The 17,798-nt window shown below is 36.3% G+C and overlaps 2 protein-coding genes across 2 annotated transcripts; both read left to right on the forward strand.

Annotated features, from left to right (window-relative positions):
• Window positions 1–1,809: 1,809 nt before the first annotated feature.
• TTR (transthyretin) lies at window positions 1,810–9,151 on the forward strand. The gene is given in 4 exon segments (NM_001310374.1): window positions 1,810–1,909; window positions 2,445–2,584; window positions 6,836–6,971; window positions 8,867–9,151. Coding segments are annotated over 4 exon segments (453 nt in total). The 5' UTR covers window positions 1,810–1,840; the 3' UTR covers window positions 8,975–9,151.
• Window positions 9,152–11,178: 2,027 nt separating this feature from the next.
• Window positions 11,179–17,798, forward strand: LOC101799714 (transthyretin). The gene is made up of 4 exons (XM_005009496.6): window positions 11,179–11,336; window positions 13,142–13,272; window positions 15,772–15,907; window positions 17,458–17,798. Exons 1-4 carry the CDS (start codon window positions 11,268–11,270, stop codon window positions 17,563–17,565), a joined length of 444 nt encoding a protein of 147 aa, XP_005009553.1. The 5' UTR covers window positions 11,179–11,267; the 3' UTR covers window positions 17,566–17,798.

Raw genomic sequence — 17,798 nt, forward strand, 5'->3', positions numbered from 1 at the left:
ACAGACAGATAAAATATACTGTCACTCTAGACGTGATTTTTTCAGAAACCCTCATCTCACAGAAAACCTGAGGAAAAGGTTTTTTCCCCAGGTTTCCTTTTTTTTTTTTTTTGGAAGTCTTTCTCCTATATGAGGGCAATTCCAGGTACAGACAGACTCATTAGCTCCTTAGCATAATTTCCTTGCAGACCAGCTGACAGAAAATGAGAGGACAGTCTACTTGCACTAAAATGCAGATAAATTCTCTTCCTGGCATACGAAGCCTTACTGCTTCAGAGAAATATTTATAAACAATGTGAGCAGAATAAGGAAGTAAAGCATTGATGCACTGATCTAAGAGCAGCGTTTACCTCTCCAAGATTTGAATAGAACCCACAAGCACCAGACTGCAGCACGAATTGTTACTGCTGGGCACCTCACATTCACTTTTACGTGCATACAAAATGAGCATAGAATGCTACTTACGTATTAGCCTGCTTTGCTGTAAGTTCAAAGGGCACTGTGATCCCAGTTCAGGAGATTACTGTAATATAGATTTTTTCCAACCCACAGCTTTGCCAAAAGAGAACAGACTACATCAAGCAATCTGAAGGTATAAAAGCTTTTGGAGAATACTGTCTATAACCTCTAAGACGTTCACCATAATCCCACCCAATTTAAGAGGCAAAATTGCATTTTTTAGAATACTGTGAAATCAGTAACAACTAAGTACAACACCTCCAAAGAACTGAAATATAAAGCCAGGGTTGTTCAGGACATGGAAGGTAAGAAATGCCAAAGGATTGTTTCTTTCTCACTCGACTAGCACAGGGTGCAGTACAATTTTCATGTGATGCAGCTGGAGAAACCCAGCTATACCATGCCACTCCTCCAAGTTACATCTTCTCCCTTCTAACTTAGGTTAGGGCTGGATTCACCCCTGAAACTACTTATATGTAAATGCACTTTTCAGAGCATAACAATAACTCTACCAGGATGATAAGAGTTTGACAACTAGACTGTTTGTTAGCCAGATCTTAACTTAAGCTACCAGTCTGTTGATTTGGCTTCTGCTGGTGTCCGTGGAACAAGAGCAGACTCATTTCTCTTCTCTTAGACCTCTGCCTTCTCAAGGGTACAGATCGTACTAGGTCTCTTTCCAGTTACTAAGAGGAAGACTCAGTGTCTAGCTGAAAGTTAGTCATGATGAATCCTAGTCTTGGTAACTTCTGGTGAGAGTCAGCATGTTGTCAGATCCTATCTAAATTAGATTTCAAAAATAAACGTTGCTCTTATTAAAAAAGTAGATGCAGACATGGGAATCTGTCTCCAAGCATGGACCATTAGTGCTGTCTCAGACAGAAAAAGAACAAACTCCATCACTTATATGGAATCCACCTCTATATTTGGGAACTAGTCTTCAGAGAGCATTAAATCCATCGAGAAGAAACATGGAGCACATGTAGAGAAAACACTGGGGCATTATCATGCACAACCTGAGGCCAAGGGAATGTAGATCTTCTAGAACTAGTTGGAATTCTGTGCAAAGAAAGGTCGTTTACATTATTCTGTGGAGGGCTTTCTACGAGTCTAATCTCCCCAGGCAAGGGTCATGTTTGTGTCCGTTACTTATTCTCTTTACTCTAGTGATCCCGCAGTCTTTCCATTGACTGCAATGGCTGCGCTATTCATGGACTGACTCTAGGATTGGACTGTGTACTAAGCAAATAATCAGAATCAGCAGATTTGGAGTCATATGGGCACCCAATAAGCAGCCTGTTTTGTTGTAGGATTGGGTATAAAATCCCAAATCTCATCAGCTCCTAGCTGTTGGCACCAGGACTCACTAACAGCAAGCAGAATGGCCTTTCACTCTGCTCTTTTTGTTTTCTTAGCTGGACTGGTATTTCTCGCTGAAGCTGCACCACTGGTGAGTCTTTTTTATTCAAACTCAATCATTACAAGAATCATCTATATTTTCTAGATGACTAGCATCTTCCTCAGCCATGAAATTCTGCAACCATTAGACTTCAATGAAGTGTTATTTTAATACCATTTTTTAGGTATCTTCTTCAGAATTCTTCAAACTTTTCTTTCATCATTTATCCATCTATTTTAGGACACTATGAAAGGTATGGGATATAGGAGATGTGACCCTTTATTTTTCTCTGTTTATGTCAGTTTCTGACTCACATCCCATATCATATCTTCCCAGGGACACATGCAACTGTAAATATTTGTCAAACTGTGTATGTGTATGTATGTAAAATAAAGTGATATATATAAAGATCAAAGATTCTGCTGTAAGCCATAAATGTTAGTGAACTAGCTTTGAATGCCATTTTGCAAAGAACTTGCTTTTAAGCCAACATTAATTCTGCAAGAACAATCTATCTTCTCTTTGAAAGAAAGCTTTTGCAGGTCTAGTGAACAGCTCCTATATAACTTCTCCTGCTTTCCCCAAGGTCTCCCATGGCTCTGTTGATTCCAAATGCCCTCTCATGGTTAAAGTGCTGGATGCAGTCAGAGGAAGTCCTGCAGCTAACGTAGCTGTTAAAGTCTTTAAAAAGGGTGCAGATGGAAGCTGGCAGGACTTTGCCACTGGGTAAGTTATGTGGTCTTACTGAGAGATTTTTAAGGTGCCTTGGGAAAACAAATGAGAAATAAATGGAATAGAGCTCTGATCAAAACAACTTTAAGTTGTCTTTCACATGTCACACTATAACCAGAATTATACACACTAAAACCACACTATAACAGCACATCAGATTCAAGTGGAGCATACTTGTTACTGAAATTGAAATACCTACTAATTGGAAAAACAAAAAAAAAAGTTTATTCAATACATATTATTTTCTCCTATCTCCAATATAACCTTTCCGTTCTCCGAATATATATATATATTTAGATCTTTATTTTCAACAGTCACATACAAAATCCTTTCTGTAAGCTCCATCTCTACACATACAAATAACAAGTGTATTAGTTCTCTTCTGTGCAATAAACTTGCTCATTGGATGAAACTCCTTAACCTGAAGGTTTTCAAGAGTCCCATTTTAACAAAACACAGCATAGCCACAACATGTTTGTTGTCATATCTATAGATTTGCATGGCTTTTGCTATTATGACAGGTTTATATTTACAAAGCATCCTCAGAACATCACTGAGAGGCATGCAAATATTACTATCTTCAGCCTGCAGGAAAAAATATGTGGATCAGAGGGATACAGTTTTCTAAAATTTAAATAGGTGAGGTATTCATGCATTTAAGTTTCATTGTAACAATTGACTGATTCAGATTTTTAACTAAGAGAAATCTCTAGCAGCAGGATGATATTCAAGTACAGGACAACAAGCATAGGTGTGGACAGGAACAACTAGAGCATCCAGTGGTCTTTTACTAGGACTTTTATAACATGATTTATATAAAAGCTGTAAAGAGAAACAGAGAACACTACAAGCAGAGACATACCTTTCTCTATCTGAACAGTTTTTTTCTATAAAACTCAAAACAATCAAGAAGACAAAACCTTTCCCCACTGAAAGATAACCAACCCCCTAATAAGGAGGAGATAAAAACAGACACCTCCACCCCCAAAGGATGAGTGTTAATCTAGGAACAAATGACTCTTGGAGTGGATTTATATACTTCAAACAACAGAGTACTTCTTTAAAAATTGACAAGTTGCTTTCAAGAGAGGTGGGGACAATGGTAATGTCTTGCTCTTAACAAGTATTTGTGCCCTGATCAGGAGATCCAGCTTATTTTGAATGTTTCATCAATTGGTCTTGTATGTGTAATATAAAGTATAATTTACACTGGAATAAGATAAATATAACATCAGTGTTTAATGTTGTCACCTTTTGAGAATACTAGTGTTCTCTTGTTCAGTTTACAACACTGCCCTTAACAAGCCCAAGGAAACAAATCCTGTGGCTCTTCTCGGCCAAGTTCTTTTGGCACTTTATATTACAGAGAAAGTCTGAGAAAATAATCTAATTAAATTATTTAAATAAATAAATGAGGAGAATAGCCTTAGGCACAGGAGAAGTATTTTGCTGTGGGAAGGCAATAAAATAACATTAAACCACCATTTTTACTACAGGTAAAGATTATGACCTTTCCCTTGGCTTGCATCTTAACCAAAGCTGCTTTCAGTGACAACAGCGACTTAGGCTGAGGGCACTAGTTTGAAACAGTTTTTCACACATGATTGCAATTTTCTTCCTTTGGGAAAACCAGAGTTTATCTGTGATAAATCTGTTGAAAATTTGAATTCAATCAAGGAACACAATCTGTAACTACACCCAGAAGGTTAATATTTTGAAGGTCTGTATGCATTTGCTAGGTACTGTAAAAGTGTCATTTTGCATAGATGTCTATAAAGGCTTTTTGTTTTGTTTTGTTTTATTTGGCTGTTTTAGTTTAGTTAGTTGGTAGTTGTTGTTTAGCCTTGCTAACACATTTTATGGAACTTAGCAAACTTTGTAACTATAGAATTTAAAATATTTATTAATATTTCAAATAATAATGATTCTCTTTTAAAAGGCAGAGAAGAAGTTAGCATAACAACAGCTGATTTTATTAAGAGGCTTATTTCAAAAATAAATTTGGCCAAAAATATGCAAGAAAAGCTTTACTACAGCTGAGATGCACTCTGAGGAAGGCCCTAGGGCTAGGAAGCATGTGATATGGGTTCTCTATGAGCTCTTCCCATGACTAGCTTTGACCTTCTCACTGCTCACATGTTTTTGAAAATCTAGGCCTTGTAGTTCGAGAGTTGCATTCACTAAACATTGTGTCCTTGTATGTGAATCATCATCAAAGAAAAGAAAAAAAAAAGATGTCACAGTACATCTGATAGAAATACAAGTGCTCATACAGAAATACAAGTGTTTCTCAAAAAGAATCACTTGTACCATTTTGCTACCAGGGCTAAATACAGGAAATCCTCTGCCTTGTGCTACTCCCACCCAGAATATGAATCACACACTGTCCTGTAGGATGTCACCACAACAGTGGTACTTAACAGTTTGCTTATGAGCAAACCACTGACACTGAACGGCTATCACTTGATAGCTAAAATAAGAGAAAGTGCCATTAACTCTTGGTGGTGAACAGAAGGTTTCAAGTGAACCCTTGTTTCCAGTTTCCCAGTTGTTCTGGATGGTTAACATCTGCAACTCTGGATCAGCTAATTACAGAAAGGACCATTCAAGCTGCATCCACGTCTTTCTTAAACTAAAATTTCTTCATCTGAACAAAGATTTTGGGTCACAAATCATTTTTTTCCCTTTACATAGTTTGTGTCAAAACCATCTAGGTTCTAAGCAGATATATGTGAATTGCCAACTTGCAGCCTGAACAATTCTGCAGGATCTCAACAATTGCTTCACAGTTTCAAGGACACATGAGCACTTGCCAATGAGATCTTCAGCCTTTTGCCTCTTGCCTTTTCTAAAGGCAAGATAGCTTAAGCAAGGAAATACTAACGCTTCTACAAAGACTGCCTATGAGACATGTTTCAGTCATGTCTTGGACTCTCTACAGGTATGGAAAGAATACCTGGGTATAGCTGATTTCATCTGTACTATACCTGTGAGACTTTTTCAGTCTTCAAATTGCTATAGCTGAAATTTAAGAAAACCTGAACGGTACCACAGCATTTTTGATTTTGTAAATTCTTAATTCAAGGGAAAGATCATCATTCAGACTTCTGTCATTTACTTGTCAAGTAACCAAGGAAGATAAGCAAGATGGAGGAGGAGGCTGGGAAAGAAAAGCTGTAATAGCACAACCGATTCTTTCTCTGATAACAAGCAGTAGCTCATTTCATTCTCTCCTCCCTCTATTCCTCCTTGTGTGTTTCTATTTTCAAGCTATTCCTTGTCATATGCTGGGCAAGTCCTACTAGCTCTTCAAATCAAAGTTTTCTTTATTTTTCCTTCAAATACATCAAGTGGTCATGAAATGTTATATAAATATTTTCAGTAGAAAAAAATAAAATCAGATAAAGAGATTGAAATAAAAATAAAATAAAACAGTGAGGGAAAGGGCATACAAAGGAGTTAGAAGACAAATATGTAAATATTTAAACAGCTGTCAAACAAAGCTTGGTCTTTTTCAGACTAATATGGTGCAATGCCAGCTAGATTTCCTCCTTGCTTTTGGATTCCATTCACCCAACATTTTGTTACAAGCTGAATATATAATCTCTCTGAGCTGCAAATTCCTATTGCTCATTTACATGGCACCCAATGGAAGAGGACCCTGCTCTTTGACCAAGACGTGGTAATTTGAATTAATAAAATCTCATGGCACTAAATTGTTGTTCCAAGACACTACCGTTCAGGGTCACATAAAAACACATCAGTGTTTAGATGTAAAACCTATAGTCTCAGTGCTAATAACTACTGAATAAAACAATTTGCCACTAAAATCTCTTTTCTCTAATTATAATTTGAGAATTGGCATCTTGCCTTTCATCATGACAATCCTTTTCCAAAGCCACTAACATTTGGTTCCAGAGGGCACTTAGTACAAGTTTAACATGATATTAAAACAGGGGTCTTAACTATAATCCCTGCCATAGCAACAAAAATGACCAAAGAAAGTTTTAATTTGTGATGTACGTGGATAAGCTGGTAGCAGGGACAGGTTCTGCAATATGGAAGCATACACTACACAGGAGGGAATTATTTCAGATTACTAGAAATCATTCAGTGTTGAATTTGGCTATCCAGCACCTGTGCTATTTAACACTCCACATTGACTATTTCCGTTTTTTGGATTCATTCCACCATCTCATTTAAATGACAGTATAAAATATTTATGTAGATATTTTGTCATTACAGGAAAACCACAGAGTATGGTGAGATCCATGAGCTCACAACAGAAGAACAGTTTGTAGAAGGAACGTACAGGGTTGAGTTTGACACCAGCTCTTACTGGAAAGGACTTGGCCTTTCCCCATTCCATGAATATGCTGATGTAAGTATTTGCAAATATACCTAATAACCTATATATCATGCTGCAGCATCAGCTGGACAGAATAAATACAGTGTTTTGATACTGAAAAGGCAATAAAATGGTTCACTGCCACCTAACATTGTGCAAATAAAGACAGTAAACAGTCATCTAAGCCAGAGGAAGTAGCCAAATTCCCTGCAAGTACAAATTGACACAGCTCTTCAAAGAGGAGCTGTGCCCATTCAGTTTAGTAGAGACCTTTGTCCAAAAAGAGCTATGTTATTTGAATGGACTCAGTGTTTTAAAACCAAACAAACAAACCAAAATAAACCAAAACAACAACATACAAAAAGAACAGTCTTCTTTAATTGTTGCATATATCTCGTTTCATCATAAATATACAGATTTGGAAGCCTTCATTTTATAGAAAATTAGCTTTTCATTAATCAGGGAGATTTCCCTCATACCAGTCACCTGAATTCTTGTATGATTGCTAATTGCAGCAAAAAAATTGTTCTTTTTGGTGTGCATTTTTTCATGATGCTCAGTAAATACATGCATAATGATACATGCAATAGGAAAAAAAAAAAAAAAGAGGAAAAAAAAAAGAGGCATAAAAAGATAAAGAAACAATCATAGTGAGAAAATAAAAGTTGGCTATTTCATTGATACCCAAATTCCATACTTGGGGTTTAATCGCGTCATATGCTTCCCTTTGCTTTCAGCCCAACAATGATTTATAGTGTGTTCTTTTCTATGACATTTACTTAGTAATTCCAAAAATTTTGTTTACATTCTTGAGGCTTACTCTGCCATTTAATTTAAGTTTCTCTAAACATTCTGTTCAGTGGTCTGGAATGGCTATGGAATTATTTTGTAGAACATTTTAAATTGTTAATTTACGGAGACCTGTGGAAGACTAAAACAAATGACTAAGGCCCTGATCCATAAAAGCCTGAGGTGCAACTTGAATGATTTAGGTCAAATAGACAATCCTCATAAATGTTCCCTAACCATTTGGATGTCTGAAAATTGCTGGGACCTAAGAATTTCACCTCAAAAGGTGCTTAAAAGCACATAGTTGATCCTGTTCCAGCTAGGCTGTTAGGGTGCCTTCCTTTGATATAATGGTCTACAAGTCACCCCATTACCCTAGGAAGTGGGCAAAGTTAGTCACTGTCTGTGTACAAGGTAATTCTAGCCTACAGTTCTCATGTCTTGGCAGCTTAGACTTTGGCAGGACTAGGGTGGAGGGGGGATCTCTCTAGTCCTGACAGTTCAGAAAATAGTTCAAGCATTAGACTAAAGAGAGCCAAAGAAAGGGGCACAATTGAAGACACTTTTCCTGGGAGCTGCATGTCTCACCTTCCAAGAACTGATTTGGAGAGCAGCAAATGTGAATTCTTTTAGAACAAAGGTCTTTTCCTTTTCTTGCAAGTCTAGTAACTCAGCTCTTCCATTAAGATCTGACTCATCATCAGCTGTGTTAAAAACAGTACTGAGGCACTGAAGTACAGAAAGTGGCTTTGGGCTCCAACTGCCTGCCTTGCTTGGAGCTTGGACACCTCACACAGATCTTTCTTACTGGTTGTTTGAGATACCTCCCTCTCATCCTCCCACCCCACATCACAGACTAGAAATAGGCATGCCTGACTCAGGTGTTCAGTGTCTTCACCGCACTTCACTACAGGTGAGGCTTTTGTGGACACTGGTCCAAATCACACTAATTTCTCCATCTTCAGCATGTGTAACAGATTAATGGGAAGCATTACCCTTTGCAAAGGTGTTTGACCATTGACTGAACAGAACTGGCAAAATAGTCTACACAGGAACTAGAGCATGCTTCCTAATTTTAAAAGCTAAGGCAGTTTCAAATGTGTGCTGTTCATCATGGTTACAAGTTCTCTCTTTTCCAGGTGGTGTTCACTGCTAATGATTCTGGTCACCGCCACTATACCATTGCCGCTCTCCTCAGTCCTTTCTCTTATTCAACCACTGCTGTTGTCAGTGATCCCCAGGAATAAACAAGTACTGTCATTACACAAACACCTTCCTCTGCTAGGACTATTGTAGGCTTTTAGGAGGAAGGGTTTTTCTATTGCTAATACATATCTTTTTGCTATATTAGTTTTTGTGTTTGTTTATTTTTCATTTTGTAACCTGGCAAAAATTCAAACAAATCAATAAAATGTTACTTCTTTAAAACAATTTCTGCTCTATTGGTGAAGTTTTATTGTGTTATAAAGTGCCATAATTTGTGTTCAAGTGCAAAGGGTATCTGGAAGCTGTGTGTGGCATATGGAAGTAAGTTAACACTTGTTTTGGTTCTGTTATCTTCCTCCGGTACTTTAAACAAAATCTCACCAAATGAACTGGCTTGAAATAAGAAAGTTAGAGTTCTGCTACCTCAGGAAAAAAAAAAAAATCCAACCAAACATACTCAAAATAATAAAGTCATCTATGCTATTCATAGCTTACACACAGAAGAGACAGTCCCACAATCAACTAGGTCACAGGGTAAATAGGAGAAATTCTGAATATCTAGCAACAAACAATGTAGAAAGATTATTAAAAGATGTAGATGTAGAGAGCTGGATAAAATCTATGTAGCTTTACTTGAAACTTTACGGCATACTTTGTTGATTTCAAGAGGAAGAGTTGCTACTCACTGAATCTAGGAAGTTCTGAAGTAATTTCAATTACCACCATTTTTAACAACTCTGATCTTTAACCCAGTTGGCTGCCAGGTGTGTTCCAATTAAATCTCTAATAAGTCTAATCTGTAGCCAATACCCATTTAAAAAAAAAAAAAAAAAGTCCTAAAATAGAAGCATCACCTTATTATGCTCTTCAAAATTTTAGAAGCAGAACAAGGCAAATTGTAGAGTAATTGTGATTCAAATAACATTGTTGATAAATGGACACATGAGTGTGAGGGCTTTAACAGTGATTTCTGTCGACTTATGGCCTATTGTATTTAAAAATATCCTGAAGCAGAGGAATTATTGTTTAATGGGATTATGGAAATGACAGAGGCCATTACTGAACTCATGCCATTCAGAAACTATCAGTACTCATCTGCACTGACCTTGGAGTTGATCTCTCCACTACTGAGCCTACTGGGATGACTGCATACCAAGAGAATTTACAAGCTATTTAGTTAATTTTCCCCCTGATTTCTGGACTCCAACAAAGTTACACAATTCTAGTAAACAGTGCAGATAGTTTCAAAATAGCACCCATGTTGAAGCATGCATGCTATTTCATGGGAATCTGCTATTCCTAAAGCTTGAAAATCAGTAGGTTTGATTTGCAGCAGGCTATGCCTAGCCATTTAATTAGAATGTAAATATGTTCCTAAAGTTGTGGTGCTGTCATCAAAAATAAAAATAATAATAATTTAAAAAATATAAATGAAAAAAAAAAAAACAAAGAAAAACAAAAGGAAAAGAAAGAAGAGGTTAACATCCCTACTCTACATGTAGTCATCCATCTGAGGACAGGGTAAATATAGTAAGAGTGTATTTGCATGTGTCTAGCCAAAGATCAGAAAGAGTTTCATTTCAGGAAATAACATTTTCCTAAAATGAAACAGAGACTTCTGGTGGGGGCTGACTTGCAGCTGTACAGATGAAGTCCTGAAATTGTACTGAATCTAAGGAACAACTAAAGTGACAGGATTTAAAATGCTATTTAGCTGTACTTTCAGAAATGGGTATGTAGGTACCTAATTAACATGCTGGAAGCCAAAGATAGTATTTTCCCTCCGGGGAATACATTAGAAAACTAGATAGTTCACACATTATACACTTACCACAGAGAGAAATCCCTTAACAGATAAACATGGATGAGTCAATTATGCACCACTATAACCACAGAGAGATTCTCATAGAAACTGAAATTGCTGAGTTGACAAGGAATTTCTATTTCTCTTAAGTATATGAGAAGTATACGGCACTATTACTCAACAAAAAAAAAAAAAAAAAAAAAAAAAGGAAAAAAAAAGAAAAAAAAAGAAAAACAGAATAAACATTTTTTTTCCAATAAAAAAGATCACTGAAGGTAGGTAACCATCCCCTTGTGGGTATCATTCCCACAAGCAATGATAGAATACTTATTTTCACAGACAAGGTTCATGTTTGTATGGGTTACTTATTTTCTCATTATTTACTAAGTAAATAGTAAGAATCAGCAGCATGTTGAAAGTCGTATGTTGTTTTTTTGATAAGTAGCTTCAGTTTAGAGGCCTTGATATAAAAATCATGGACCTTGTCAGTTCATACTTGCTGACACTGAGACTTCCTAGTGATAAGCAAAATGGCTTTTCACTCTGTATTTCTTATTTTCTTAGCTGGCCTGGCATTTTTCTCTGAAGCTGCGCCACAGGTAAGTGTCTTAGGATTGAAGCCCTTCATATTCATGTAGTCCCAGCTCTTTTTTTTTTTTTTTTTCCTTTAATACAATTTATGTAAGTGAAAAATAGAATATTAGAATATTCCATTTTATTGCAATTATTTTGATTTTGTGGTATGTATTGACTGTAGTTCTCTCCTGCTCTTTTTCTGGTCCTTCTTTCTCCTTCTGTAGTGATAACAGAGAGCTTCTGGTTAGAGAAGCAGCACTTGCTATCAGACTCACCAGCTGCGTGAAAAAGGGTGCTAGAGAAAAAATGCCATAGTCACTACACAAAAGCCTTGGACAAAAAGCAGCTATAGTCCTTATAACACAATGAACAAGGTCATGAGGAGTTTCAAGGCAGTTCTGGCAAGGTCCTGCAGTCCTAGTATTCCTTATGGTCCCCAGCACTTCCTCCCACGTTGGTTTTAGCTGCATTGGCTGAGTAGATCCATGCTGGAGTGATGTTTTTTCTAGTCCTCTCCCTTACTGCTCCCATGCATGAATTCATTAATGCAAGCAATGAACAGAGCCAAAGCCAGGATCCCATTTCTCCTCTCTCCACTTATAGAGGACTCATTTACTCCAACAAAGCAAGCCAGAGATCCAGACTTCTTCAGTCTGTAAATCTCCTAGAATGGACTCATTCTTCTCATTCTTCCTCTCAATCTCTGATCTTTGGGAAAGTGAGTATCTGATCATCCTTATGGAAAAAAAAAAAAAAAAGAAAAAAAAAAAAAAAGTCTTCTATTGAGTTCACAGGGTGAAAAAGACAAGAAAATAGCTGGTGGCATTACATACCCCATTGCCATTACCTCAGAAGAAACGGTAGCAAGGAGCATGGCATTCCAGAAAGTGAGCCTGAAGATTCAGAGCATATGGATGGTATATATGTTGATATAATTCTCTGACACAGGGCAGGTTTTTGGCCCATGGGACATCATAGACTGTAAGTGGGGATAGATGAGAACTTGCAAATTTTACCATCTACGTCACAATCCATTTTGCAATGATTAAATGGAGATCAACAACTGTTATTTTGAGCTCATCCCTGCTTAGCACCTTCCGCTTAGCTCTATTTTCTCACTTTTCATCTGAAGAATTAGGCAATGAGGCAATGGAAAGTCAAAGCCCTAATTCAACTCTACATTTGAGTATGTAAAACATCAAGGCATGACCACCATTTGTAATGAATGTGTGCAGAAGGAAACTACGGTTTGAAGAAAGGTTTTTCTCTTCTTCCCATGTATAGTTGTCAGGGGATAATAAATCTTATCTAAAATGGTGCTAGGAAAGACTCAGTTTACAGCAGAATTCATATAACTTTAGGGCAAGAAGTACATCAAAAGCCCTCAAATTCAGAAGGCTTTGCTCAAACTGCCACCCCAAAATATGAAGGAAGAGTTATAAGATTTTTAAACATTTCTGCTACTTCTGTTAATTTAATTATTTGCTGCTCAGGACAAAACTTAGTTAAAAATTTATGCTGGAAATGATGTGTAGATGATGTGTAGACTCCAAAGGGAAAACAAAAAGGCATTCTCACACTTAGCTGCAGTGTCTCTAAAGTGTACATGACTACCGTCTTCCCTACAACCCCTGACATCTTCCTCCCTGGTTCCATTGTCTCTAGCCCCCTGAAACCTTCTATATATATATTTCTGCAGTACACAGTAATCTTGTTGACCAGATGGTATATTCAGTAAAGGTAAAGAACAAGGTCCCTTAATGCTTTATTATTATGACCAATGACTTACCTTTCTTACAACGTAAAAATTCTCTCTTCCTACCTGAAGGACTCTTCTGATTCCAAGCATCCTCTTGTTGTAAAAATTCTGGATTCAGTCCGAGGAAGTCCAGCTCCAAATGTTCCAGTTAAATTATATAAAGCAGCTGCAGATGGATCTTGGGAACTGTTAAATTCAAAGTAAGTCATACCAAAGTAATGTGTGAGAGAAGAGAAAGATAATGGGAAAGCCAGAGTTGAAAAAACTTCATGTTCTCTAATGAACAACGTCTTTTTTAGTCAGAGAAAAGATACGCTACTGAATGAACAGCATTTTACTTGCTGCAGGTTGCCATTTAACTGTACTACAGTTTCAACTAGCAAAAGAGTTTTATAATGTTATTTCATTACAAAAGGCCATTTTTTTTCTTTTTAATACCCACCAATGACCTGTTGCATTATTACCAGAGGAGTCAGGCAGACTCTAGTTTGTTTGAAACTGACCCTGGTTGAGAATTCCACCTTTATTGACTGTTTTTCTTCTTTCAAAAAGGTTTTCCATTTCCTACAACGCTTTAGCTCTAAAGAGAAAATGTGGAATTGTTCAGAACATATACTACTTTATAATTGATAGCCTCTTTTTTTTTGGGGGGGGGGGGGTAAAAGGAATTAGCCAAAATGAAAAAGTGTTGATATAAAGCTTTCTTACCATTTTGGGGGGGGTAATTGATCAATTTTTAATATATACTAACACTTTATAAACTCAAAAGCATTTTTTCATAGAAGTATATAATATGAAATTGAAAACAATTATTAGGGGGTACCCAAAATTAACATTCCTTCTGTATTCAACAAGCAATATCCCTCTTCCACAATTCTCTGACCAAGATATTTGCAAAGTCTCACCCAAGACGTTATTTCCAGGATATACAGTATATTCTATCTTGAAAAAAATAATAATAAATAATAATAATAATAATAATAATAAAGTAAGATGGGGAGATAGGGCTCATGAGAGTTAAAGCTGACATAGTGCAGGAATTTCTCTAGCATGATTCCAGACTCAGATGCATTTGTAGAAAGTCCATGAAAAACCATACATAACTGGCTCTTTGGTGTAGTAGAGCAGTATGCTGGCAGAAGCAACAGGGATCTCATACGTGTCTTTGAAAAACACAGCTACAGTGAAGGCTACACAAGCAAACTAAACCAAACAAGAATGATGTATTCATGTTGTCCTACTTAAATAATTTGCCTCCCGTTCCACAAATAAGATAGCTTCATAAATATTCTGTCACTAGAAATGTATGTAATTTTCCATTAAGGGGATGTTCAGGTTAGATACCTTGAAATTTGAGCTTAGAGTCTTTCTATAGAGATACTGGGATACTGGGCTGAACAGCTGGATGTTGATCATAGCCTTAAAACATACTTTGGGTTTGAATCAAAGAACAAAGTAACCTTAAGATGAGGTATATGAAAAATGTGATAATACTAAATCAACCTCTCCAGTCTTATTTATTTATAAATAATGGAAGGTTAGGAAGGGGTTCTAAAATAGCTCTTCTTAATTAAAGATATGTTTGGTTTTAGCTGAGAAATCTTATTAGAGAAACAGTTATCTAAAAATAATCAAGCCATGACAAAGGAAAAATAGAGACATTTGAATGGAATAATAATAAAAAAAAAAAAAAACTGCTGACAGTATCTTGGAAGATACAAATGACTTCATAGTTCTACGTGATATTAAAGCACAAATCTTAAGTTGTGTACTGGACAAAGATATAAATAACATTCTAATCTTTATTTTTCTCTGCATGTAAGTTGAATAAAGTATGTTCAGAAAAGGATTTGGCAGCTGGAACACAAAATAGTGTTTGTGACTACTAAAAGCATATACAAGCAGCAGTTATTTGTGAATAACCTACCCAATGAAATACCTAATTTTATATAACTTATTCCACAAAAATAAGTTTCAACCAAGAGATGTGTTCAAGAGACAGCATTCAATATTGTCTCTAGAGCCCCAGATTTTGGTTTGTGTTCAAAGGTCTATTGTTTCAAGCCAGTACTATACCCTTGGCTAGCACTGATAACATCTTTAAGTCAAACTAAAGCATCTATTTTTTGAGGATGTAAAACCAACTAGTTAATACAGATACCAAGGAATTCCATAAGGCTACACTGTTGGCTGATGTACAGGCACTTCAAATAGTAGATTTCAAATAGCTGACTGTAAAAAATATTCCTACTGATAAAAGAATTTAACATATTTAAAAAAGAAAGCAGGCTATGGAAAAGTTGAGTTGACCCTATTTACTTACATAGTTAAGCGCATCATACAGCTTTCACATTGCTTACAGCAATGGTGAAGTTTTCCATGTGAGTTCATTTAATTAACTCTAAGACTCTGCCAAGAGCCCACAAACAATAATGTCAACATTTGGCTCACCCCCAAACCATGCCTAGTAGTGACATGGCAGGCAGCCATCCGCTGTGGTGATCATGGGAGTAGTAAATGCCAAGATAAGCTCTGTGAGGCATCCATAATACAGATGGACATAAGCCATTCCAGATCAATAGAAGTATTCATCACATTACTTAAGCTACGCAACATCACTTGAGTTCAATTGTTGAGAACTACATTTTTATAGGGCTTTTAACCAAAATATAAAAGTGCATTCTTCTCCCATTGTACAGACAAACCAATGAAAATGGAGAGCTCCGAGAGCTCACAACTAAAGAACAATTTGTAACAGGGATATACAAGATTGAGCTTGATACAGCCTCCTACTGGAAGAAACTGGGCTTGAACCCCTTCCATCAACATGCTGATGTGAGTATTCATTTTCCTCTGTACATAGGTTGCAAAGGACATATTAGATATGTAGGATTTGATTAATAATAGCACATATTGAACTTACTTTTCACTTTAAAATATTTTAGTATTAACACTTCAAATCTACAACTTCAGAGCATTGTGACAATACACTCATGACGGAATCTACCTAGTAGCTTTCCTATAACTCTTGATGAGCTCTTTGATGCATTACTGATGAAAAAGTTTTCCATCTTTCTGGCTATACTTACCTATCATTCTGAGACTAGATTTGAGAGAACAGGTAGATTATTAAGTTTCCTGGGAAAAGAATTTATCTGCTTTTTAGATCTAATATTTCTCTAGATGCATACAAAGTTTACAAATTAGATTTCTAAATAAATAAAAGTGTGAATTGTTTTCTGGATGCCTGGATCCTCAATTCACAATAGAATGAAATACAACAATTTTTTTTTAATTTGCATGGGACTGGTTAGATGGTCCAAACCAGGTACCAACTGAGGCCAGCTCCATGGTTTAGAACTCACTGGGGACTACGTTCTTCCCCTTCACAGTATCAGATCCTTCAGGTGAACTTTCAGTAACAGCAGTCCTGTATTAGTTGTTTGCTGGACTGTGACAAATCAGTGAGCACCAATACATCTGTACAGTTTGCAACTGCTGCTATTCTTCATCTCCTTGAGAAAAAGTGGCAAGCACGTGGGCTAAATTTTGCTTTGGCCTCCCTGAAATGGGTAAGAGATGACAATTCTTATTCTAGATGACAATGAAGGTCATCTGGACAATCTTGCTTTTTGTAACTGAAACGAGATAAGATGCAAGATTCATAACGTTCAAGAGAATTGATTAAACATCAAGAAAATGTTCACCTCTCTATTCCCGACTACCACCTTTCTTCTCCCAACACAAAATAATCTACTAATCTATAGGGAGGAATTGAAGGAACATGAGCTGATGGAACAGATGCTAAAAGGGCTCTTGTAAATAACACTCCTATGGAAGGTCATTATTGAGTCACGGCCAAAGGCAGTAGTTCTGTATCTACTAGATACTCAAGTAGGATTAAAGAAATGCATTGCTTACACATTTTGGAGTAAAGATAGCTCTGTAACACTGTTTAACTCTGTTCCTCAACATTTAGGACTTCATAAGAACAACAAAAATAAGATAGTAGTAAAATACTTGAAATTGTACCTTAATAAAAAAAAAAAAAGACTCACAGCGTTCACGAAGAAAAAAAAAATATCATTGTTATTTATCAATACCAACAAGGAAATTACTATTTAATAATAAGAATTATTATTTGGATAATAAATGTGTGATAAAAACATAAATAATATACTTTAAGTGGCATGTATGCTTTTAACAAAGGACATTTAAACAGTTATATGTGTGGGACAGATCATTGGCCACACCACCACATGAGAAGATATTTCCAAAGTTTTGTGGGAGGTCAAATTAAACAATCACAATGTTTTCATCTAGGTGTAGGTTTATAACTAGAGATCAATTCTTATTTGTCTTGTGTTTGTTTCTTCTTTTTCCAGGTGGTGTTCACAGCTAATGATGCTGGTTATCGACATTACTCCATTGCTACTCTCCTCAGTCCCTTTTCTTACTCAACTACAGCAGTAGTTAGTGAGCCAGTGGAATAGAAACAGATATTAAGCATGAAAATTTAGATATGTAAATTAAATTTTCCATAAACGGTAAGAGTAAAAACATAGTTTCTGACCGTAGTAACAATTTTAGAATTTGCATAGCACCTTTCATACTAAACCACTAACAATAACTGTCAAGTTGTTTATTCCCTTTGTTAACTTTAGGAAGATATATTGACTTTGTTTTCAATAACTCTGCTGAATAAAACTATTCAGAGAAACACAAA

Source organism: Anas platyrhynchos, chromosome 2, assembly GCF_047663525.1.
Source record: "Anas platyrhynchos isolate ZD024472 breed Pekin duck chromosome 2, IASCAAS_PekinDuck_T2T, whole genome shotgun sequence".
Lineage (NCBI taxonomy): Eukaryota > Metazoa > Chordata > Aves > Anseriformes > Anatidae > Anas > Anas platyrhynchos.